At 41.2% G+C, this 25,000-nt stretch overlaps 1 protein-coding gene across 1 annotated transcript in view; it reads left to right on the top strand.

The window, feature by feature from the left end:
- Positions 1-25,000, top strand: part of xylt1 (xylosyltransferase I) — an 85,485-nt gene that overhangs the window by 55,082 nt on the left and 5,403 nt on the right. The window contains exons 5-10 of the mRNA XM_006790635.3: positions 2,825-2,905; positions 3,845-4,061; positions 4,426-4,602; positions 10,498-10,763; positions 16,858-17,056; positions 22,804-23,137. Coding sequence (XP_006790698.2) covers positions 2,825-2,905; positions 3,845-4,061; positions 4,426-4,602; positions 10,498-10,763; positions 16,858-17,056; positions 22,804-23,137 — 1,274 coding nt within the window. The remainder of the gene's footprint in view (positions 1-2,824; positions 2,906-3,844; positions 4,062-4,425; positions 4,603-10,497; positions 10,764-16,857; positions 17,057-22,803; positions 23,138-25,000) is intronic.

Below are 25,000 nucleotides of genomic sequence, written 5' to 3' on the forward strand. Positions count from 1 at the left end.
CACGCTTGCTTTGTCAGAGAATACAGTCCTCTTTCCCAGCTTTTATCTACACACTCTCCCTGCTTTTTACCTCTTTTCTTTAAAGCCTCTTTCATAGACTTTACAGCAGCTTTTAAGAAAACTGAGCTTTGCGAGGCAATGACTGGCTGCAGGCATCATATCTTCTAATCTCTTTCGCTTTGTCATCCGCGGCTGAAAAGAAAAAGTGCAGCATCTCACACTTTACCTTTGCTCATTAGGTGATAGGTGTCATTTCCTGCTGCGAGAAGAAAATAGAACATTAGCCCATTTACAACAACGTCAACCCTTTCAAGATCCTGCTGAAAACATCTAGTTCTTTTATGTGCTGAAGTTTTGTATGCTTCTACAGGCCAGATCCACGTATGAAGGATCCGTGCGGTCTTGTGTGGATTAAATGCAACAGACTTACAGGAAGACACCATATGTGTTAACATGCAGAGTAAAAAGACACTCTGCGTGCATTCAAACTGTTTCAGCTGTTGCATTCAGCCGTCCCCTCTTGAGCTGCATATTAAAAATCTTGGATTTAAAACAACACAACAACAGTAAGATCCCAGCTGTCATACAGTGGCATAATAATTACGTTTAATTGGCCCTTTTATTTAAAAGGTGCATATTTTTCCAGTGACAGGTGGGGTTAAAACTAACAGCGCTGTGTGTGTGTGTGTGTCTGTGTGCAGAGCAGCCACAGGGCCGAAAGTAAGCAAACTAGACCCAGTGGACAGGGTGACCACTCAGGTGGCAAATCTGGAGGTTGACATGAATTCCCTGTGTAGTGTGCATGTCTACAAGCATTTGTTCGTCTGTGAATTTGCATTACATTGTCACTAGTAGTCACAGTAGCAGATACACAACGCGTAAGCATTTGTTTGTGTGTGTGTGTGTGTGCGGAGTTGAGACGGCGAGGACTGCATGCGCCTGTACAGCACATCATCAGTTAGGGTTTATGGCTCAGGACCTCCTGAGATAAGCCCCCCAGGCTGTGAAATTGCTCCTGGAAGAGAAAATGACATTAATATGCGCTTGTCCCTCCCCCCACTGATCCTTGAGCCTCGCTGATCTTTTAGAAAGCCAAGCCATCATGAAAGGCTCCACCGCAGATGAAATGTTAGAACCATTGACTGGGGCATAGCCTGTGGAGCAAAGCTTTTAGCCTGTCTGGCCTGTATATGAGGAACTAGACTGCTCTACAATGTAAGAGCAGCATGAAGTCATTCATCAAAATCATGGATAGCACAATCTTTTGTATAATCCTAAATAGCTTTAACAGCTTGAAGGAACTCAGAGACTGATCCTGGGAGCAGCTGAGGCCTTTTCTTCTAATTGATTGATATGTGACTTTAAGCCCTCGAACAACTATTTCCTTATTACAGAAAATGTGTTTTCATTATTGTTACATCACTTAAATGTTCGAGCACCATTGTGCAGAACTGGACACAGGAATGCTGTCTAACATTAATCTTCTGAAGGGTAAAGTTTGCAGTTACAAATACTTTGCGATGTGAAAACTCTGACTCTCCAGTGAAAATAACAATGCCTGATAAGTTGCATATTGCATATTTTACGATTTTATGTGTCATTAAAAGTGTGTGGAGATGATCAATAAATAAGACCTTGATAATACAGCTGACCTGCTAAACTGGGACTGTGGGTGTAGTCGATCAAATATAATTGTTATTGGTATTACATAAATCACATTTTTCCCCTTCTTTTCCATGTGAACACATATACAGAATGTTTTTTATGTGAGGCAAGCAGTCAGCAGAAAAACATTACGTGTTCATGATGAATCACAACAATTACAATCATTTTCCATGCCTTTAAAGTTACCATGAAACACAAATGATCGTTTTTTCCCTTTGTAATGTGACGCATTTCAGAATGAGACTGAATTTATGGGAAGGGGCATTTAAATCCGATCACATGTGTAGAAAAACTCACATTCATCACCTCCGTGTCTGGACCAGAATGGTTTCTCTTAATGTCTCATATTTAAGCTGCAGCACCTGTGAACTAATAACCAAAAGAAAAAAAATACAGTTATGCCCATAAATGTAAAAGATGTAATTTTGTTCAACTTCCTTTTGTACTGGAGCAATTGTGTATATAAGAATATGGAAAATGAGTGTTGTGTGTATAAAATATATAAAATGTGGAATTATTTCTTCACTTGAAATTAAAATGGCACAAGTGAAAAAATCACTTACTCAGAGGCCCTGGCTCTACTGTGCATCTGTTTCATGCCTCCTGCCTAAACCAACAAGTTTTACTTTTCAGAGGCGCTCTGGGGGGACAGCAGCATAACTTTGTAGATTTCCTATAGAATCTTTTCAAAATAAAAGCCACCGCTTTGTTTTGAGGGGATAAAAATACTCAGTGACCTCGTACTGTAACTGGTTATGGCCTCAATGATGCTTCCGACCTCCGTGAGAGTTAAAAGATTTAAAAGGTTTGATGACTCGTCTCTGAAAAAAAATGCAAAAGCTTCTTTACTTCTTCTATGGTGCAGGACACCATAAATATCTATACAGGATTTCCTGAGCATTGATTTAATGTCTACTGCAAAGTTAAATTCAAGATGTGTAATCAGATTGTGAAAACAAAAAGAATATGTAATAGTATTTTTATTAATAATCAGTTAAGTCAGTGGCACGGTATCATGTGCTTTTCATTTGTTAAAAGATGGACTAGTTTGCATAATTCTCCTCCAAAACTGATATTTGTGCTTCAAAAATCAGTGTTTCTAGCTGGGTGCTACCACATGTTCCTAGTCATAAGTAAATCATTATCTGTTATGTTTCAGGACCAATGACCAGCTGGTGGCCTTCCTGTCTAAATACAGATACATGAACTTCATCAAGTCCCACGGCAGGGACAATGCAAGGTGAGATGCAAATTCTGAAACGTCATTTTAATTTCTCCACAGCAGCCCACCCTCTCCCTTACTCTCTGGCTAGCTCCGTCTGTGTTTCTCACACACACATGCAGCACCTATGTGCACGCCCGGCGCACTCCTGCCAGCACGGTGTGGTCACTGAATCATAATACAATTAGCTCCCATCTGTGGCTTCATTAATTAACCTTCTTGGTGGGGTGAGCCAGAGAGGTGGCTGCCAGAACGTTTGTCTCTGCTGACGCCACCCTGCCTGCCCCCCCCCCTAGCTTTCAGCCACATCACACCCCGCTGGCAAACCAGTCATCACCAAACACTGTGGGCAAAAATACCCCAAAGCACATGGAAAAAAAATGTCCTGCATGAGTCAGCATGAGTCAGCACTACCTTTTTGTGTTTGCAGTCAGTATTTTATCAGTGCTGTATGATAAGAGTGCAGCTGTTTTGTTCCTCGTTTAACCCTTTATTAACAATTTGAGTGAGTCTGTGTGTGCCACAAGTTCACCCACTGTCACCTTTCAGAAGGTGAGTGTGTGTGTGTGTGTGTGTGTGATGTCACCACATTTATAAAGTCCTTTATAGCCAAGCTATTATGACAGTCTTCACCCGGGGCACTTTCTTGGGTAATTTTTCCAACTTTATTAAATACTAAGATTTTATTTTTAAAGAGAAAGTGAGACTTTCTAAGTTTTGTGTCCTTCTTATAGGAAGACGGTTGCTCTTTGCTGTAAACGAGCGGAGCTTTAAAAAAATCTGTTTACAAGAAAGAAATTGGAGGAAAATATAAACATACTGATGCAACAGTAACTGACCTTTCTGAGCTTGTTTTTATGTAAATGATATTTCAAAGAAAGAAAAGAGGACTTCACAACAACAAGCTCTCACATAGTCACTGATATTACCAAAACGTTGTTCCCGTGTGCTTGTTAGGTTCATCCGTAAGCAAGGTTTGGATCGTCTGTTCTATGAATGCGACACCCACATGTGGAGGCTGGGTGACCGTAAAATCCCAGAAGGCATCTCTGTGGATGGTGGGTCCGACTGGTTTCTTCTAAACCGCCTGTTCGTGGAATATGTTATCAACTCCAAGGACGATTTGGTCACTAACATGAAGCGCTTCTACGCCTACACTCTGCTTCCTGCTGAGGTAACGCACACTGACAGAAGCTGCTCTCACAGGTTCGAGTGTCTCTTAATCTTTGACTGACAGGTAAACACTGCTTTGGACTTGCACCGTGTCATATATAGAAATGTTTATTCTGTTCTCGTTTCATTGCCTGGAAAAGAATTTGACAGCAGAAATAAGATGAGAACTGAATGATCTCTGTGGGGAAATTGAATGTTTATCACGAGCTACTGTGAATCTCCTTTCTCTGCTCCTACTCTATTTCCTCTTGTGAATTGGATGGTGTAAAAAATAAAAGGTATACAATTTTCTAATTTCGTCTTTTTGTCTTTGCTCTCCGCCTCCCCCTCCCTCTCCCTATTCATTTCTGTTTCTCATTTTCCAGTCATTCTTTCACACTGTGCTGGAGAACAGCGCCCACTGTGAGAGCATGGTCGACAACAACCTGCGCATAACAAACTGGAACCGTAAACTGGGATGCAAATGTCAGTACAAGCACATTGTGGACTGGTGTGGATGCTCTCCTAATGACTTCAAGCCAGCAGACTTCCATCGCTTCCAGGTAGTAACGATACACAAAATACATTTAAACAAAAGCCTTTTTGTGATCATTCAACAATAACTGTTAAAAGGGTAATTTGTAGAAAGGTTTCTCAATAACAAAATGTTTAATCTTTTTAAGGCTGGGCCTTTATTTTTTTCATTTTTAAAGACAGTGTTTAAACATTAGTAAAAACAAATAATAAAAGGCTTAACATAGCAGTCTCCTTAGTTGCATCATAGCTAATTTTCAGTATCACTTAAGAATAAGGCGGGGTCAGTCTTTGGACCAATCACATTTGAGCAAGACATGTTTGCATATAGTTGAACAGATGGTGTAGAGAGCCAAAATGCAAGATTGAAACCATCACCTATCAGTTTTATTTTTTTAAATAGCTGTTTAAAATATATATTTACTGAGCTGCAGGCTGAATATGAAGCCCTGACATTTTTTGCTAATGTCTCCAGAGGTTAAGTAAGTGTTTGCAGATTGCTTAAAACCAGGAATCATACATCAAAATGACATACTTGACGTGCAGTTACAACATATCTATGGCATAGATTTAACGAGTGAGCATTTCAGGTACAGTAGTGTCGTATGTTTTTGCATAAGATTGCTAATCACAAAGTGCCTAAAGATACAATTTAGAATTTGTTCTTTGCTAACTTTTCTAACGGACTGCACCTTAAGAAAACACCAGCAATGAGAAAAACGCTGCAAAACACAATGGAAATAGAACAAACGGAAATAGGAAAAAAGAAAACATAAATAGGAAAAAACGAAAAAAGAAATAGGAAAAAACAGATTTCCAAAAGCATGAGGGAAGTGTTTCTGGGGAGACAATAACCTGACGGACCAGTTGCAGGACCCAAAACATGCTAAGAATTGCGCTGGGAGACACTTAAAAGAAGTGGAGGATCTATCAGTTTTGTGAGGAAAGAAAAGATGAGAGGTAAGTGTGTTAGCCTAACTAATAACCTAAAAATCTGCCATCAGTATTATATGAATCATGAGATTAAAACATACTTACCTAACATATTTTGGTTCCTGCAACTGGTCCGTCGGGGTATTGTTTCCCCAGAAACACATCCCTTGTGCTTTTGGAAATCATTTTTTTCCCTTTTCTGTTTTCATTTTTCCTATTTCCGTTGTGTTTTTGCTTTTGCAGCGTTTTTCTTATTCAAGTCAAGTCAAGTCATCTTTATTTATATAGCACATTTAAAAGACATCAAGTGTCGGTCAAAGTGCTGAACAGAGGAATAATATAATAAAAAGAATTAAAATAGATAAGATGAAAACATTATAGAAAACATTGTAAGACATCCATATATGTTTATGTTTATTTTTGCTGGTGTTTTCTTAAGTTGCAGTCCGTTTGGCCTCTCAGGGCCACCGTATTTTTCTGTTGTGTTCAGACACAACACTGGCTAATCATTAAGTTAGGTCCCTTTTTTGTTCTCTAATTATTCATAGAGCAGTGTTAAGTTCCTTAATAAAGAAAAACATTACTCTGAAAATGCTTGGGTAAAAAGGAGTGAAAGTGAGTGAAAAGGCAGCCAGAAAGTTTAGCTCCTTGGAGGGTAACGCAGGAGTTGTGCACAGTCCTGTACTAAGTTAACTATTAGCGCTTCTTAATTAAAAAGTTTACCTTCTTGTCCAGATATGGTTACTTCCAGCCCAAACCCAGATGCTAGCCACAGTGCTAAAACTGAGGCTTTTCTATTGTGTACAGTATCTTATTGATATCTTATTCCAGTGTTTTCTCTAATTTTTCTATGCAACTTTGCACTACCGTAACAAAACAAATTTCCCTCGTGTGGGATTAATAAAGGTTATCTTATCTTATCTTATCTTATCTTATCTTATCTTATCTTACAGATGTTATTCTGTAAACATTTACATTTTCTGTGTTTGATTTAACTTAGAAATAATGGGTGTCAGCAAGTTGAAGCAAGAATAATAGGTTGGATATCCATGAGAAGGGTCAGAGAAAAAATGATGCTCCATTTTTTTTGTTTGCTTTGGATTTCTTTTTTCTTTTTTTAAGGAGGAGGAGGGAAAAAAGGATTACAGTCAAAAAACGACTGTACGGCAAAGAATAGACAGAATAACATTGTTGTGGCTTTTCCTCATCATAAGCATGAGTTGGCAGTATTTATGCAAAAACTCTTAGTGCCACAGCAGTGGGCTAACGGCTCTGCACTACAAATTAAAATATCTTTGAAAATATAGTGCGGAGAAACATCTAATTATCTTGACTCCATTGTCCATTAAACTATATGACCATATATATGAAAACAAACTACCTTATCATAAAACTACAATACGAACAAACATAAAATACAGTGAAAATGGAAAGAATTACGTGGCAGACAAGATGCAACTTCCACAGTTAAAAAAAAAAAAATCAAGCTAACAAAAAGCGCAGTTCCTCTAATGGCCACTTGAGGCTGACTCCAAAAAGCAACTCAGTGTTAAAATGTTCAGCCTATCACCAGAAATAGACGTTTACACGCTGGTGTTGATTTACTACTACTTCTCTACCTTCTTGTCCAAATATGGTCACTTCTACCTCCAACAAACCACGATGGTGATAGCCACAGTACTAAAACTGAGCCTTTACAAACTAATGGGTGGCATCACCATAGCAACGTCAACTTTTTATGCCCAATGCTAATTTAGCTTTAAAGTAAAGTTAAGAATTAGAACAAGGCCTTAATATGAATACAAAGGCATGTATCAAGTGTCTTTCTTTTGCTGGTCATGTAATTTTAGTCTAATAACTTCTGCCAGATGTCACAAAAGAGGGCGAGATGGGAAATTCTGCAGCTACAACAGGCCGCCAACCTGGGTGGTTGTTTTTAGTTATGAGGTGAGGAGAGTGAGGCATGTTAGTGTATATGACGCAGTGCAGTCGACTTGCCAGCCTGAACTAGCTCACAGGCTTTGCTCCATAAAGTGTAATAAAGCAGGTTTCTGTTTATCACATGATTGATCACATATGCAGTGTCTTCAGTCCAGCAAAAGCCAGTATTGTTCATTCTTAAAGAAAGGTCAAGAGCAAGAGCTCGTATAATTTTGACATTTATTACTGTTTCATTCGTGGGAAATTTGTAATATTCCCCACAGCTATTAACACGACTGCCTTTAGCTTCCAGCCAAATGCTATAGGCAGGAATGAAAGGATTTGCAAAAATGGAAATTCCAGCTGTCCTTTTATCCCATGTTAAGGAAAAGCTGCTGCTTCAGAAGAAAAGAAGTATTTAATAAGCAAAACTGGCAAAAGGCCAGGGGAAAAGACTATGCAGCGGATCCTCATCAGAGATGTCAATCAGACACATCTTCAAACATACAAAAATGAATGTTAAAAACAGCACTACTTTCAGCAGACGTTTGCAGCACATCAGTATGTTGCAGGAAATCAGCAGCAGTCAATCCTTAAATTCTTTGCTCACAAGGTCTGTCCTCTCAACCTCAGCATCCAATGTATTCCCACAGCTTTCACAGTCGATACGTGCAAAATTATGTCTCAATTAGTATGACCCTGAAAGGAAAAAAATAGTAGGAATAATTAGATCTTCTCAGCCTTGGGTCTGTGATTAAGGAGACAGTTAGCTAGCCTTTCAAAATGAAAGTGAATGAGTGGCAGTGACTCTAGAGCCCCAGAGAAAGTCAGCTTCACACTTTTAATGTGCTCCTAAAATCTTAAAGCTGAATTACAAAGTGAATACAAATGTTCTGCCTCAGCAGAATATCACTTTAAGTCGTATCCTTCAAGAACGGTGAGTCATTTCATCTCTCCTCTTCTTCATATACCAGTCGGCGCACGGAGCTCAGTTCTCCCTTCGCCAAAGCTGTCTGCCGCATGTCTAGCCTCAGTCTCAGTTTAGTGCCAACCCTTTACCCTTGGCACTGCCGCTGGGTCTGGTTGGCACCTTGGTATCAGTGAAGTCCAATCCGGGTAAAAAAGACTTTCCAGAAGCAAGCCAGAGCTTGGGATTACTAAGACTTAATTTACCGTAAAGTAATCTCTTTGAGACGGTACAGCCAAGTATAGAAAACTTTCATTTGTTTTCCAGATCAGAACAATTTTTTAAAGTCAGTACAGCTGTCAATTTCCTACCATAGTTACTTTAAACTGTACTCATTAGAGGAGGGGTTTTATTAAGGAAGATTGGTGTAATGTGCCTTTTCTCTTTGTGCGTCTTTGTTTAGTAATGTGTTTAGAATGGGTACATTTTGGGAAGAATGTGAGAAAGACAGGCTGTGACAGGCTGCTGCTTTCAGATGATTCCACAGAGGGCACATCAGAACACCCACAAGCTCTAGGACTGTCTGGGAACTAAAACCCACTCCTTTGCATTTCCTTTGATATCTCGAGCCAATCTCTGAGTGTTAGGGCAACATCTGGTACTGTGCCACGCCACGCCAGCATCCAACAGTTTCTGTGAGAAAAAAAGCACATCTCTCAGAAATGTGCCACAGCGTGATTTGGTCTCCTTTTTTAGCAGGTAGCACCGATGTGTTTGGTGCCGGATGAATAGTTTGGTGTCTAGGACTTAAAAGATGTCTTTGTGTGGAAGCCAGACTGTGAAGGTGGCAGATTTCGTGATGCACCATCAGCTGCATAACCAACAGCGTGGCAGGGACAAATACAACGTGGCTCGAGTGGATGATTCCAGGCAGAGCGATTAATGCAAAGAACTGATAAGGAAAAAGACAAATAATGGATAACTAAAGAAAAGCATGCAGATGTTTATATCGTGTCTAGTTCTTGCTTTTCTTTGTCTACTAGTATTGACTGTAGTTACTATAATGAAGCTGTCTGGTACTGATGCCCTAAGTGACTTACAAGTCCAGTGATGCACCCAAAGTCCTTCCATCAATAGCAATTGCACCATAATGTGATTAACCTTTAAACATCTGTGTTATTGGCGTGCAGGTGGATTTGCTTGTTCTGCCTCACAAGTTTCAGAATTTGTAGGATCATCTGCTGATGTGAAGTGACGTGCACAGGAGCAGCGTGAGGTTTTCTACGGGTTTTATGTCAGTGTTTTTAGTGATTATTTGTCCATTAATTATATGCATTAATAAATAAGGCGTTAATATAACATGTTTTCTTTTGTTCTTATAAGCAGCTGTGCGATTATTTTACACATCAAAGTCTGTTTACAGGTCTGGAGTTGTACTAAATTACCGATCATGTGAAAACTGTTTTTATAAAGCTGTGCGACTGCAGGGGAAAAATATTTAAATTATGTCAATGTCAATAAAGAAAGGAATTTACCAGAATCCTGCGTGGAAGCTTGAGGCCAATGACTCGAGGCTACATTAGCTGCTACAAGGATACGCAGTCAAATTTCCAGCCAACTGGCAGCAGAGCTTCATTGTGGGTAACATAAGCGCCAGAGCCGATGAGGAAGAAAAGACTATATTTGTGGTTTGACATTTTTGTCTATGGTGATTTTTGTGGTGTTAAATTAATGGGATAATCTTTTAAGCTCATCTAAACCCTCCCGTTTATCTTAACATCCCTTGTGGGGCAATGACCAGGATGCTGGGAACCGCTAAAGTACAGGACACCATTTGTACTGCAAAAGAATGAAATAGAGAGATAGTCTTGGGAGAGAGTATATTTGATTTAATACATAATAATTAATTCACAAACCCATATGGTAATGATTTCCCTATTTTTATCTGCTAACTTCACTCATTTTTATACTACCTCCTATCTAATTCTCTTTCCTGCCCACGTGTCACTTCCTCACATATCTCACACATCGCATTTGTTCGGCTGACATCTTGGCGCACAACCATTTCTTAATCTTCTCCTTTTTCTCTTCTCTTTATCTCATCCGTCTTTGCTTTGCTCTCCCCCCCCCCCCCCCCCCACCTTCCTACGCTCTCTGCCTGCAGCAAACAGTGCGGCCCACCTTCTTTGCCAGGAAGTTCGAAGCCAGCGTTAACCAGGAGATAGTGAACCAGCTGGATGCCTACCTGTTTGGACCATTTCCCCAGGGGTCGCTGGCATTGAACTCATACTGGGAGAACGTGTACGACGAGCCAGATGGCGTGGCCAGCCTGTCCGACACACAGCTAACGTACTACCACGCTTTCTCGCGACTGGGCCTGGCCAGGGCTGCCGCCTCGCTGCAGGGGAACCCAAAGGATCACAGCTGCAGGTTAGTTTTGTGAAGATGTGCACAATGCACAATCCCCGCAGACGTCCATGTATGCATGCAAATAGTTCTCAGGCCCTTGGTCTTCTGTCCAGCCACACCCACACGCACTCATTATCATTATTATTACACCGCACCTGCACCTACATCCACAGGTGCACTCCAGTTTGCTTTTGCTGTCAAAAGCAAGCCATACACATAGTATACGAAACCACAACATAGAGTATACAAAAGCCTTTTGTTTGTCTGCTGACGCTTTATCTCACATACAGTGGGGAAAAAAAGTATTTAGTCAGCCACCGATTGTGCAAGTTCCCCCACTTAAAATGATGACAGAGGTCAGTAATTTGCACCAGAGGTACACTTCAACTGTGAGAGACAGAATGTGAAAAAAAAATCCATGAATTCACATGGTAGGATTTGTAAAGAATTTATTCGTAAATCAGGGTGGAAAATAAGTATTTGGTCACCTCAAACAAGGAAAATCCCTGGCTCTCACAGACCTGTAACGTCTTCTGTAAGAAGCTTTTCTGTCCCCCACTCGTTACCTGTATGAATGGCACCTGTTTGACCTCATCATCTGTATAAAAGACACCTGTCCACAGCCTCAACCAGTCAGACTCCAAACTCCGCCATGGCCAAGACCAAAGAGCTTTCGAAGGACACCAGGAAAAGAATTGTAGACCTGCACCAGACTGGGAAGAGTGAATCTACAATAGGCAAGCAGCTTGGTGTGAAAAAATCAACTGTGGGAGCAATCATCAGAAAATGGAAGACATACAAGACCACTGATAATCTCCCTCGATCTGGGGCTCCACGCAAGATCTCATCCCGTGGGGTCAAAATGATCATGAGAACGGTGAGCAAAGATCCCAGAACCACACGGGGGGACCTGGTGAATGACCTGCAGAGAGCTGGGACCAAAGTAACAAAGGTCACCATCAGTAACACACTACAACGGCAGGGAATCAAATCCCGCAGTGCCAGACGTGTTCCGCTGCTGAAGCCAGTGCATGTCCAGGCCCGTCTGAAGTTTGCCAGAGAGCACATGGATGATACAGCAGAGGATTGGGAGAATGTCATGTGGTCAGATGAAACCAAAGTAGAACTTTTTGGTATAAACTCAACTCGTCGTGTTTGGAGGAAGAAGAATACTGAGTTGCATCCCAAGAACACCATACCTACTGTGAAGCATGGGGGTGGAAACATCATGCTATGGGGCTGTTTTTCTGCCAAGGGGACAGGACGACTGATCCGTGTTAAGGACAGAATGAATGGGGCCAAGTATCGTGAGATTTTGAGCCAAAACCTCCTTCCATCAGTGAGAACTTTGAAGATGAAACGAGGCTGGGTCTTCCAACATGACAATGATCCAAAACACACCGCCCGGGCAACAAAGGAGTGGCTCCGTAAGAAGCATTTGAAAGTCCTGGAGTGGCCTAGCCAGTCTCCAGACCTCAACCCCATAGAAAATCTGTGGCGGGAGTTGAAAGTCCGTGTTGCTCGGCGACAGCCCCAAAACATCACTGCTCTTGAGAAGATCTGCATGGAGGAATGGGCCAAAATACCAGCTACTGTGTGTGCAAACCTGGTAAAGACCTATAGTAAACGTTTGACCTCTGTTATTGCCAACAAAGGTTATGTTACAAAGTATTGAGTTGTATTTTTGTTATTGACCAAATACTTATTTTCCACCCTGATTTACGAATAAATTCTTTACAAATCCTACCATGTGAATTCATGGATTTTTTTTTCACATTCTGTCTCTCACAGTTGAAGTGTATCTCTGGTGCAAATTACTGACCTCTGTCATCATTTTAAGTGGGGGAACTTGCACAATCGGTGGCTGACTAAATACTTTTTTTCCCCACTGTAGATCACATGTCATGGAAATAAGATAACAATGAACAGTACCAGTCAGCAACTGGGAACTCTGGGTAATGCTATTCATCTTGTAACACAATATGACACTCAATTTATCCGTCAGATAATGACGCTATATAGGTCATAACATTGAAAGCTGGCCTTTATGCTAGGGTATAATTAGTGGAAATGCATGAATTCCAGGGTGCTGTTAACATACAGTGTGTGGTTAAATTAAAAGGGAAAACCACAGTATGCGTTCATATTTAACAGGCAAATGGAACATTTCAGCTTCATGTCTTTTAGTAGGATTTTTAATAGCATATGCTTTCATCAGTTTAGTTTATTTGCACAGTAATGAGACCTGTATGCAAAAGAGTCACAAATTCAGTATGCTAATGTGGAACGGAAAGGGGAAGCGTAAACTGCTAATTTGCGTACATGCGACACAAGGCCCCATGCATCTCAGTGCATCCAGGAAACGAACGCCTACAACATCTTAATGATGTCAGCAAACATTAACACAGCTTGGCCCCACATGACCAGGAACAAAAAAACATAATAGAAAACAGCATGAAGGCAGGCTGTTTGAACAGCGTATGGTGGCGAACGGCGATATGATCTGTCGTGGCTTTTGTCGGGAGTCATCCAAGCCGCCAGCCTGTGTTTCCGCTCATGAAACTTTCAAAAATCATCAGGTGTCTTCGAAGGCAGTTTCAGTTGCAGTTTATAGAGTAAGTCAAGAAGGCAACACGAATGCCATTACCTCAGCTGGAGCGCGCTGCATGTGAGCTGAGATAGTTTGCTCCTCACAAGCAGGTCCCCGCTATAGCAAGGCGTCCGATGCCCCGCTGCATTGTGGGTGTTCTGTGAAATCTAGTAGGTAAAGCCAGGCAGTGAAAGAAGGCATGGTTTCAAAGGCAAACTTCAAAACCATCTCGCGGCTACAGCTGTTGTTATTCAAACGCTGTGCATCTGTTAAAATAGAGAGCTGGGACAGGTGTGCATGTGTGTGTGTCTGCACGAACGAGAGAAATTAGAGGCTTCAAACACACAACTTATATTAGTTTCCAATCACCGAGAGGGCAGAGGTCATAGATTGAGAAAACAGAAAGAAATGCTTTAAATATCTGCATGTGTGTGTGTAGTGTGGGTTTGTTTGTGTTTAGGTAAGCGCCTCATAATTGATGCTGTTAATGTGTCTGTTAACATACATGGTAAATGGACTGTTTGTCATATAGCGCTTTTCTACTCTATCTCAGCCCTCAAAGCGTTTTACACAACTTGCCTCATTCGCCCATTCATACAAGCACTTTTCTTTTTCTATGTCCTTTCTATGCAAATGCTTTCTATCTAACACGCACACACATTAATAGTCCACTGGATGCATCAGAGAGCAATTTGCGATAAGTATATATATTGTTGATTAGCAGATGGCATGAGTTGTCAAACCTTTTTCTTTCATGCCCCACTAGGGAAGACAGAAAAGTTTATACCCAACACCCCACAGTTTTTAGCAATCATTAACAATAACAAGGGATGCAGGTTGAAATTACACTGCAATAAAGGTCAGTACAATAGCATCAGTAAAGTGTTTATTTTCCCTAAAATAAAAATCTATTCACTCAGCTTATTCGACTACTTGTACCCGCATTTAAATAATTGATAGCTTAGAGAAAACGAGTGATTACGCTGGTATGTGGGGTTCTTTCTTGAATTACCACAAGCACAACAGACGATTTTTAATAAGCAGAAATTGCTGTTAAACAATCCAATGGGTTTTTTTTACAGTAACCGCTGGTGTGTTTTTTTTCCACAGTGAGTGACAGGATTAGAAAAAAGTAAACCTGGAATCTTACCCAACATTAGCCCCAGGTTGTACCTTTCATGTATTAGCATTACATTAGAGGCATGACAACACCTCTACCTACCCTTTGAAAAACACAGTAGGTTTTTTAACCACACTAAACCACTTTGAGGTAATCCGGGAATCCTCACAGCACCTTTTCACCACTGGGAAGATATGTTTTTTAAATTAAATATGTCCGCTGCACAGTAAATACAAAAAATGTAACAAAGTCTTGAAGCTATGTACCTGACGATATTAGAATATTGATAATCTGTCTGCATTTTATGTACAGAATTGTGTTAAATGCAAAAATGTGCATTTATCCACTTTGATTACTAAAGACAGCAATAGAAATATTGAAAAAAATATTCTTTGTTTAGCACATTAAATATGTTAAATGTGTTAAATGTGTTTCACTTTGATTTTTATGTAGTGATAACACATTAGAGAGGCAGGCCGGGCCTAAAGAACATGTACATGATATGCTGTGTGAAATGTTATAATGTGATATTTCAGTCTCATAATGTGGTCTTAATTTTCCATAGCGTCATATGATGTCATAACTTAGTGCTTGGTGTCACAGTCCTCGCTTGTCTTTTGTGTTTTACGTCACAAAAGTGTTTCCAGCTGAATCGCTGGCTTGTGATTTTTGTAATTCCACCACTCTGTGGTTTATTAACGTAATAATTAAACACACAATGTGTGTGCTGGCACTCTGCAAGGCCTGCCCGGAGCTGTCTTGTTTAAGTTTTATTGATCTGTAATTTAGTTCGTGAGCTGAGTAATTAAAGCCGATCACGTTTTTGCTTAAAGCGAGCCCCAGCAGAGCTCACATGTGAAAATATATCTTTTTCAAGTGTCGGTGTGATGTCTCGAGTCTGCTCACATATGGTGTGCGTGTGTAAATGTGTTTGTGTGCGTGTGGCCACGTGTTTTGCATGCATTTCAAATTCAGATGTGCTACCAGCAGATGGATGGGTCAACTTCATTGTGAGACCTGAGCAGCAGAGAGAGAGAAAAAGGGACACAGAGAGTGATTTGGTTCTTTTAGCAGCCTGCTGTGACTCAATTGGAGAGATTGTGGAGTAAAAGCCTGAATGGAGCTTCTGTGCAGGCTACGCCCTTGCCCCCTGCTCTCTGCGTCTCACACTGGCAGCCACGTCTCTTTTGGGAAAGATGGGACAGAAAGCAGAATGAAGGAAGAAGAGCGATGAGGGGAAAGGAGGAAAAAGCAGGTGGGAAAATGTAGAAGAGGAGAAAAAGAGAAAGACTCGGGGAAAAGGAGCTGGAGTGGAGGGAGTGTGCAATGCTATTCTTGTGAGTGTAAATATTTGCTGTTCTGCTTGTCAGGGTAGCATTTACCAGGGCGGGTTGACTCCTGGTCCTTTACTGGAATACTGATGAGGCCATAGGCACAGGGGAGCAGGGAGAAACAGTGCGTGGATGTGCGTTTGTGTGTAGCTGTGCAACCAAAAAAAAAAGGAGGAATAAAGAGGAGTTTAAGGAAGCAGAAGGATGAGAAATCTGGGCGAGAAGGACTCAGGACGTGTGCAGAGAGCAGCTGCACCGTGCTCCCCAGCAGTGCCTGCCCTGGCCCCTTTTTTGTTTTTCCAGAAGTCACTCCGGCTGGCTGCCCTGAGGGCAGACCCTCTGTCACGTATGAAGCGGCACACACAAATAAACAACAGACTAATCAGAGGGGCAAGACCTTTATTCAGCTTCAGCTGACTGGATGACCCAGTTCAACTTTGTTCAGCTGTCTTGTAATGCTTTAGTTGGGTTTTGTCCGTGTGTGTGTGTGTGCGTCTGTGACTAATCTGAATATGCTGCCAATGCAGCCCATAACTATTCTGTAATTTTCAGACCACTGTGGTGCCGCCCGTCACGTGTCTTCTTAATGTCATCCCTTCCACTTCAGAGCACATGTTAAAGCAACCAGCACACTGTAGCACAAGAAACTTTGTTGTTTACTCAGAAGTTCTTAAGGGTACTTCAGCAGTTCATATCTGATCTGGGATCTACTGCAGCAGCAGTCATGAACCCACAAAGTGTGGACACAGCAACTCGCAAGCGGTGCGGTTTGGGAATTATCTGCCTAGTTGACACATGTCTTTTACCAATTGGATTTCTGTTAAAGGTCATTGAATTAATGTCGGCCGTGTCACACAATCACACAGCACATTGACTCTCCACTAACCTTCACGGCAAGCATTCATTAGCATCCAGCCACATTAGCATGTCCAAGGCCCCCCAGACCTTATCCACATGAATCTTGATATTCTCCTCTTCTTCCAGTATCAGCTCTGAAAAGCAGCAGCGTCAAGTAGGTAGGTCAGAAGGTATCGGGTTTGCTAATGGATTCTCATTTTCTCAACGCTCTGTCAGGTATTTCCCCATGGGCCACCCAGTATCAGTGCATCTCTACTTCCAGTCAGACCAGTTCCAGGGCTATCTGGTCAAGCACCATGCTACTAACCTGGCAACAAGCAAGCTGGAGACCATGGAGACCTGGGTGGCGCCCACAAAGAACTTCAAGTTAACCACTCCTCCTACGAGCACATTCAGCAGGTTGCAGTTCGCAGAGGTGAGTCAGCATATCAGTCTGCGTGCCCTTGCATTCATTTTTAATTTGAATTCGCTTGTTTGGCGTGAGTCACAAAACAATCAGTCAGCCGCTGCCAGTGTCAGAAAATGAGTTCCATTAAAACTCTGAGCAGCACACAGCAAAAACACACTCCTCAGCATATAATTAGAGGTGAGATATACAGCTCATTGCCATGGTGACCTCATATATCGCCCTTGCCAAGACTCATAGCGGCGCATCTCCACACAATTAAACTGGTGCCTGTAATGGCCTTGTAAAATGTAAATTGATTGAATTCATCCCAGTTTACAGGGATGAGCGCTTCATGTGCTGCTTATTTGTTGTTTCCTAATAGAACGTCTTCTCACCTTCACACTGGAATGCTTCCCTTGATTGTCTTGTTATGTTAATGTGTGTTTCTGTTTACCACAACGCCTGTTTAGGATACAGCCGCTCGGCTGTGATGTGACAGCCACAGAGTGTCTTTTTAAAAAGGACAAAATTAACTGAGTGAATGCAAATTGACCTTTTTCTCTGCTTTTATCGTGCAGAGCTTTAGTGGGAGGCAGAAATGTCAACATTTTTGCGAACAAATTTGTTTGTGCCCGCGGACAATGCTCGTGCACCTGGATACACTTTGACCACGTTCGACCTTTTGCGGCGCGCTCATTCTGAACACGAAGGGATGCAGACGCCCGGCCGACGTGTGGCTCCCTCTTGCTAAGCCCTGTTTGTCTGTCTAACCTATGAAACCGCGAGTGACAGAGAAGTGATGTGAGCTGTGGCTTTTATCTGAATGCTCAGCCTGAGAAAACATTCTCTGTCTCGCACTGTGTAGCGGCTGTCAGTCAATCAGTTTGTCCCTCTGTCATTCAAAATACAAGACGACAGCACAGCGTAGCTGCAGCAGCGCACTGCCTTTTGTCAAATTTGTAGATATGGACCATTATACTATAGCTATATACTGGGGTTTGCTAGATAAACCATATGGTTGGCTCAACAATGGTTTCCTTGTCCTCCTTTGGATATAAAGAAAGACAGATATGTCTTTTCACTCCCCTGTTGCTCCCTTTATAGGCCTTTTTTACAGCACTTTAGTACAGGACCGCTTAAAACCTGCACATTAAAAACCAGTATTTCACCTCAAGCCAGATTTGACATTGAGAGGCATTTTAAGCTGTGCATAAATCCTACAGCACCATGACTAACTTTAACTGAAGATTACGTCCTCATTCCACCACAGTCTAGATAATTTATGTGGACATACATGGGAGGAAAAAATAGTAGCAACATATTATGATGTAATGTAACAGAATACAATGTAGATAAGCAAGAGTAATGCTTCTGACAAAGTGTATGCATTTTCGAGCATTTTAGCTTGAAACAGCTGGGACCTTTCTTTGTGGAGCGCTTCACATTCTCTCCATTACTCCCATTACGTCCCAAAGACATGTAGGTGTTTAGTTAGCTGATAGACTTTAAACTCACTGTAGATGTGAGTGGACGGATGTCTGCGTCACTCCTGCGATAGACTGGCACCTTGTCCAGATGTCCACAGCAAGAAGGTGGACATCTGGTGTGGAGTTTGCATGTGCTTCCTTTGTTTGCGTGGGTTTCATCCGGCCTCATCCCACTCTGCTTTTTCTTCCACACATGAAATTTTTTAGACAATGATGTAACTACCTTTAAATTTACTGGACTGGTACATGGACTATTCTCACAATAGCACAAATTATTTATTGTCCCATTCGTGTCAGATGTTTGCATTTTTCTTTTTTTGGATAACGTCTAGAAACGTTTAGCTCCAGAAAAACATGTGCAAGAATAACTCCAGTTTGTGCTTTTATAACATAAATTGTCTTGTTTTTTCTTGTTTTCTACTCATTGCATCACTGTGAATGTTTATTAGCATCCATCCATCTTGCCTCGGTAGCGTAATGTGTGCCCCCGGAGAGTCCGCTGGTGCTGCTAGTAGACGCCTGTATTTGATTACGACTCCAAAAAGTGTCCCTAATAAGCCTGCAAATGCAGCCTCGAGGGGCATTTGTGCCCTATGTTTTTAAGCAGGGCCAGATGTAGAGTGGGACCGTCCATGACCTTGCTTGATAAAACTGACCAGACTTATTTAATGGAAGTGTCAAACTATAGGCACCGACTGCCCGATGACATGGAGAAAAGGTTTGCAGGGTTACTGAGTCGCAGAGAAAAAATGAACTGTAGCTGGAAAATAGAGTATTTTATGCAAGGCAAGGCAAGTTTATTTGTATAGCACAATTCAACAACAAGGTGATTCAAAGTGCTTTACAGAGACATTAGAAACAAAAACAAATAAAAAGCATGATTTAAAATTGATTAAAACAAGCAAACTAACTAACTAACAAACAAAACAGTATATAAAATCAAAAATCAAAACAGATAAAATCAGAACAGTAGATAAAATCAGTAGTTAAAATGTGTCTTCCACCTGGATTTAAATAAACTTAGTGTTTCAGCCGATCTGAGGCTTTCTGGGAGTTTAAAAGCTGAATGCAGCTTCTCTGTGTCTGGTTCTGACTCTAGGAACTGATAAAAGACCGGATCCAGATGACCTGAGGGATCTGGAAGGTTCATACTGGGTCAGGGGGTCACTGATGTATTTGGGTCCTAAACCATTCAGAGCTTTATAGACCAGCATCAGAACTTTAAAGTCTATCCTCTGACGGACAGGCAGCCAGTGCGTTCTATTAAGTCAGGTACAGAGCATGAAACAAGTAATACAGGTAATAATGGTGAACAATGAATTTGGGAAAAGTAATAAAAGTGATGATATCCAGGTTATTATCAAGTTTTTTTATTTTGGTTTTTTGTCAGGTCAACAGCAGACGATAAATGAGGGCTAAATGTTTCAAACGTAGCAGAGGCTGTTAGTAATTGCTGGTTAAGAGTGGAAAATCTGAATAAATGGTCCAATTGGGTGGAAAGTGTGAGTGAACAGGCTGGTAGAAAAATGTAGTAATTGGACAAAGAGCGTAGAGCCACAATGAGGTTGCCAGATCAGCATTTGTTCCACCTAAGCGTGTTCTTCTAAGTACAGCTATAAGCGAAAGAAGGTCGTGAGCCCCTGACTTGGTTAGCACTCATAAGCCTTGATTGAGTGTTGGTCTTAAGCCAAAGCTTATAGGGTAGGAGCACCAAGGGACAGGTTGAGTCTGGAGGTCATCGTAAGCTATAGGCTGAAGTAGGCAGGAAGTTAATCCCTGTTCGACCTACTTTCATACTCGAAGGAAGAGTTTTCTGGTACTGGTTCCATCTCTTATCCACAGATATACCTTGAACGTCATCACCAGGAGAGAAATATGTTAGTGGAAAGCAATAATTGCAGTCTTTAAAACAATAAACTTTATGAATGTAGTTAAAATGTTCCAGCCAACTTTTGCTATTGTTAAAACACTGCCATGTCTTTGCAAAAAGACCTCAAGTGTTCTGTGTAAATAAACAGCAGATCAGTTTATACACCAAGCAGTCACAACATTAAAGCAAGCCTAATGTTAAGTAGTTCTGGCTTGTAGTGTGTTGTCTGGCCTCGGGATGTTGGCAAAGGATCGTCCATGTTCCGGCACATCCAACTGATGCTGTATTGGATTAATATCTGGGGAGTTTGAAGGCGTGAGTCTTGTTTGTGTTACTGAGCAGTTTTTGTGATGCGTTAGAGTGTATTTGTCCTCCTAGAAGAGTTTGTTTGGATTGCAAAACTGTTTTTGTGGGTGGTACGTGTTAAAGTTACATCGCAATACTATTTTTTTTACACTTTTGTGGTTAAAATGGCCTTATGTCCAGCATTTCTGTTGTAACCAGGATAGACCCTGACCTTTGGTCATGAGGCCAGACAGCAGTCAGACAAGTTGCCTGTGCATCTTATTAACTTATGTGTCCTTCCACGCTATATGTATGTTGGTACAGAAGTCTGTGGAATAGAGAAAGGAGACTGCCCACTCGTCTGACCTGAAACGGCTTAGAAAAAATGCAACTTGGAATGCAGATGTGCATATTTTATATTGCGCATAGTAGATGTTTGTTGCTAAATAAACTGCAAGAACCAGAAGCAGGTCTCAGAGTGTTCCCCTCTAGGCACGTGAACACTGTCACAATCTTCTTCTTACAGCTCAGTTTAGACAGCCATCTGCAAGTGTCCTGGTAGTGGAAAACAGTGTTATTTCTCTCCAACTGCTCCTTTTAACTTCCTCCTGGGGCCTTGAAGGAGAGTGTTGCTAGCCATATGAGCGTTAGTGTGCATTAGCGAATCAGTATTGAATAAAGTAATGAGCTACAGAGGTGCAGGACAAGAGAGCTGATTAGTAATTTAAGGGGCAAGGTCCAAGGGGCAGATATGGCAGAGGTCAGTCCAATAATTGAGAGGAAAGTGAGGTGTGTTTTAACTGATGACAAAACACACACTGTTTCTGTGCGTGTCTCATTTATGCAAGTGGTGTCTATTTATACTGTACATGGTAATCGCAGTTCTCAGAGGACCTAATGCAGAGTCAATTCCAGTCAGGCATTGATCGTCCGGCTGGGTGAGGCTGTGTTAATCAGCTACTATTGTAAGGATGAGCGCTTCTTAAAGCCGCCATCCCTCTCACATTTCTGCAAACACCCTAGACATCTTTTATTGTCAGAGCCTGTGTGTGTGTGTGCCTCCCTCTCTATCACGCTGTCTCACAGTTTTGCAATTTAGATGACTTTTTTTTAAGTTGACCACAGCGAAGATATTAAACACAATTACTGTAATTGTGTTCCTGTTGTTATGATTTGCCTGTCTTACCGCTGGATCTCTTTTGTTCTTTCTTATTGCGGGATGTTTTGTAGCGGGACTTTTGGCAAAATATAAGTTAGAAAGACATAACCAATAACCTGCAAACATGTGTATTCTAAATGTTAATTATGTAAGCTTAGAGCACATTATAATCTTAAAGTGGCTCATTGTTCCATTGGCAGCCCTCCAGTGTTTTGCAGGCTGGCAGCTTCTGCAGCCAGAGGCACTGTATGTCTCCCAACTTGCCAAAGATATATTTGACTTACTGCTACTGTTTGCTAAATTTATTTATCTCAAAATTCACGCAAAGAAAAGCGCTTTCTCTGATTTTGTGGAAGCATTGAAACCCAGTTTTTATTGAGCTTTTCTCCCTAGATGCTTTTTTTATCCGTCAAAAAGCTGCGGTTCCATGTCTCTGCATATAATCTGTGTCTTCCTCTATTTGAGATTTTTTTTACTTATTTAGGGTTTTAATAATCTCCACTGTTGTTTCTGTTTGAGACAAATAGTGTTCACACTGGTGTTGTTGTTCACTGCCTTCTGATTTTGTCTTTGTGTGAAACGGGAGTGCGTTTGATTTTCACCCCTTTGAGATATCTTTTTTCAGCATGACTCCTTAGCCTCATAGTCAGTCATAATAGCAACAGTGATGGTGTGGCATTACTGCAAAACAGCACAGGAGCACTATGAAAGGGAGTTGGTTACCTCGCTGCAGCCTCACACCTGCAGTGAGAGGCTGCACATTACTCCCTGCAATATTTCAAACTGTCCAGAAAAGTTGAAAAAGGTCATTGCCTTTTGCATTTTTATGAATAACAAACCATTTCCCCCACTTAAATGTTTTTAATGTGTTGCAGCAGCTCCTGTGCATTTTTGCTGTTGTCTCTCTGCTTATCTTTGTTCTCACCCCAGTCTATCACCAACTCACGTGCCTATTCTTTCTCTTCTGGGGCAGATTGGGACAGAATGGGATGCCAAAGAACGCATTTTCAGAAACTTTGGCGGCCTAATGGGTCCCATGGATGAGACGGTGGGCATGCAGAAGTGGGTTAAAGGGCCGAACGTCACCGTCACGGTTGTGTGGATCGACCCTACCAACGTCATCGCAGCCACTTATGACATTTTGATTGATGCAAGCGCCGAGTTTACCCACTATCGCCCACCGCTCAACCAGCCTCTGCGGCCCGGTGTGTGGAACGTCCGCATCCTGCATCACTGGAGTCCTGTAGCGGAGATGCGCTTCCTCATTGCCCCGTTGGCTTATAACAAACACCAGCCCATACGACAAGGTGAGAAAGAGATTCAAGTTGTCTCTGTGGTAGAAGGCTCATGTATAAGTAGCACTTGCCATTTGTTTTAGCTTTAGCATAACATAAAATTACTATTGATTGTGTTATTTGCAAAAGTAGCCTTACTAAGCATATTGCACTGATGTGCTATTCCTCAACAAAAGATGACCATTCATCAAAAAAAAAAATACAAAGGGTGTTTTTCTAAATGTCAAACATTTCTCTGCTCGTGGAGGTTTAGTGGAAGCTCTGCAATTACTTTATGGACCTTGAAAGTGCAATTCAATACAGCACCACAGTTTGTATATAATATTGAGTCTTTGTGAAACCGTGTCATAAAAAAGACTTGGGTAGTAATTTTGTGGTGTGTTTTCTGGGTTTTCTGTCATTATACTGTCATACTTTACTTTATGTTTCAAAGGACATTTGTAGTTGCTTGGCAATGAACATTTTATGAAGTCGACATACCGAGTCTCAGAGAGCCCTAAAAGTCAAATTTTAGTCAGGAGTTTGGCTCTTTTGTGGAACCTCCTTACACTTATTTATGCGTCCATGGAAGGCCAGAGGTGAAGAGACCAGAAGCAACATGTTCGTACCGAACAAAGCAGCCATCAGTCACAACAGATTGAGTCATACGCAGTACGACAGGCAGAATTGCTGTGGAAGTGGCTTGTAAGGGGGCTTACACATGCGGAACAATCACAGGCAGATTAAAGCAAGGTTAATACGCACCCTTACATGAGATCTGCCAATTGGATGCGTGAAAGTGTAGAAATCAGCTGATATAAGCTGGCATTAAGAATAGGGTCCACGAAGCTCATTGTGCTTTTAAAAAAATAATAATAATCAAGCAGAACTGATGAGATCACTTTGATAAAAATCAACAGTCTTCATGAGTTTTCTTAAGTGTCCTCTTTTTAAATTTCTGCAGTGATTCCCACATGTCAATATCAGCTCAAAGGACTGAATGGGATCAGTTTTATATCGCACTCTTTACACAACAGGTCACGTCTAAAAGAAGCGATTGCTGATTTAGGTGTTTCGAAATGTCTGCACAGGCACGCACACAAATGCACACAGCCTTGCATTTGCAGCGATGCCCTTTCTAATCAAGCCTCTGGGCCTCGGCAGACCCTGGTTATTTGTCATCAAGTCAACCCTAATAACCCAGCGAGCTGCTCATACATACTAAGCAGAGTGTTAAACAACAGTGCACTTAGCCCTCCGAAAACAGTGACACAATTAAATCAATCAGTCAGCATGGATAAGGGGCAGCACTGCAGTCTTGTAATCCATAAGCAGCCAAGTTGCTTTGAAAGTCACATGAGAGCTGAGACGCCAGCTTTGGCATAATCATGTCTTTCACTGTTTAATAATTTCACTGAGCCTTTTAATGATAAAGGGGAACAGCACATGGCATTTTTTATTTTTCACCTGAATCTCTGTGGCACACTGGCTACAAGAATAAGATGAATATTGATAAAAAAAAAATGGTGATATTATAAATATCACTGTTAGATGTTTTTTTTAAATCACTGTGATTTATGCAGTTATGTTTCTACTGATGTATGGATAGAAAGGGCTGCTGTGTGAGCTCAGTCTTTTTGTCCAAAAGAGAGGGCCTTCTTACAGTTACATACTGAACCTCTGTTACAGTGCATCAAGAAATAGTACAATTTGGATTTTTTTTCTTTCCTTAAAGTAACATTGAAACATTGTATTTGTTGTATTTTTAACCTAAAATCTATTTAATATTTTTTCTAAATCTGCAGTTTCTGTTTCTATTTTTAAAAGCACTTATTTTAAGAATCTATTATAAGTGAGACATGAAACAGAACAGACAAAGCTATGTTAATGGTCAAC

Source organism: Neolamprologus brichardi, chromosome 6 (assembly GCF_056152115.1).
Source record: "Neolamprologus brichardi isolate AB-2024 chromosome 6, ASM5615211v1, whole genome shotgun sequence".
Classification (NCBI taxonomy): Eukaryota; Metazoa; Chordata; class Actinopteri; order Cichliformes; family Cichlidae; genus Neolamprologus; species Neolamprologus brichardi.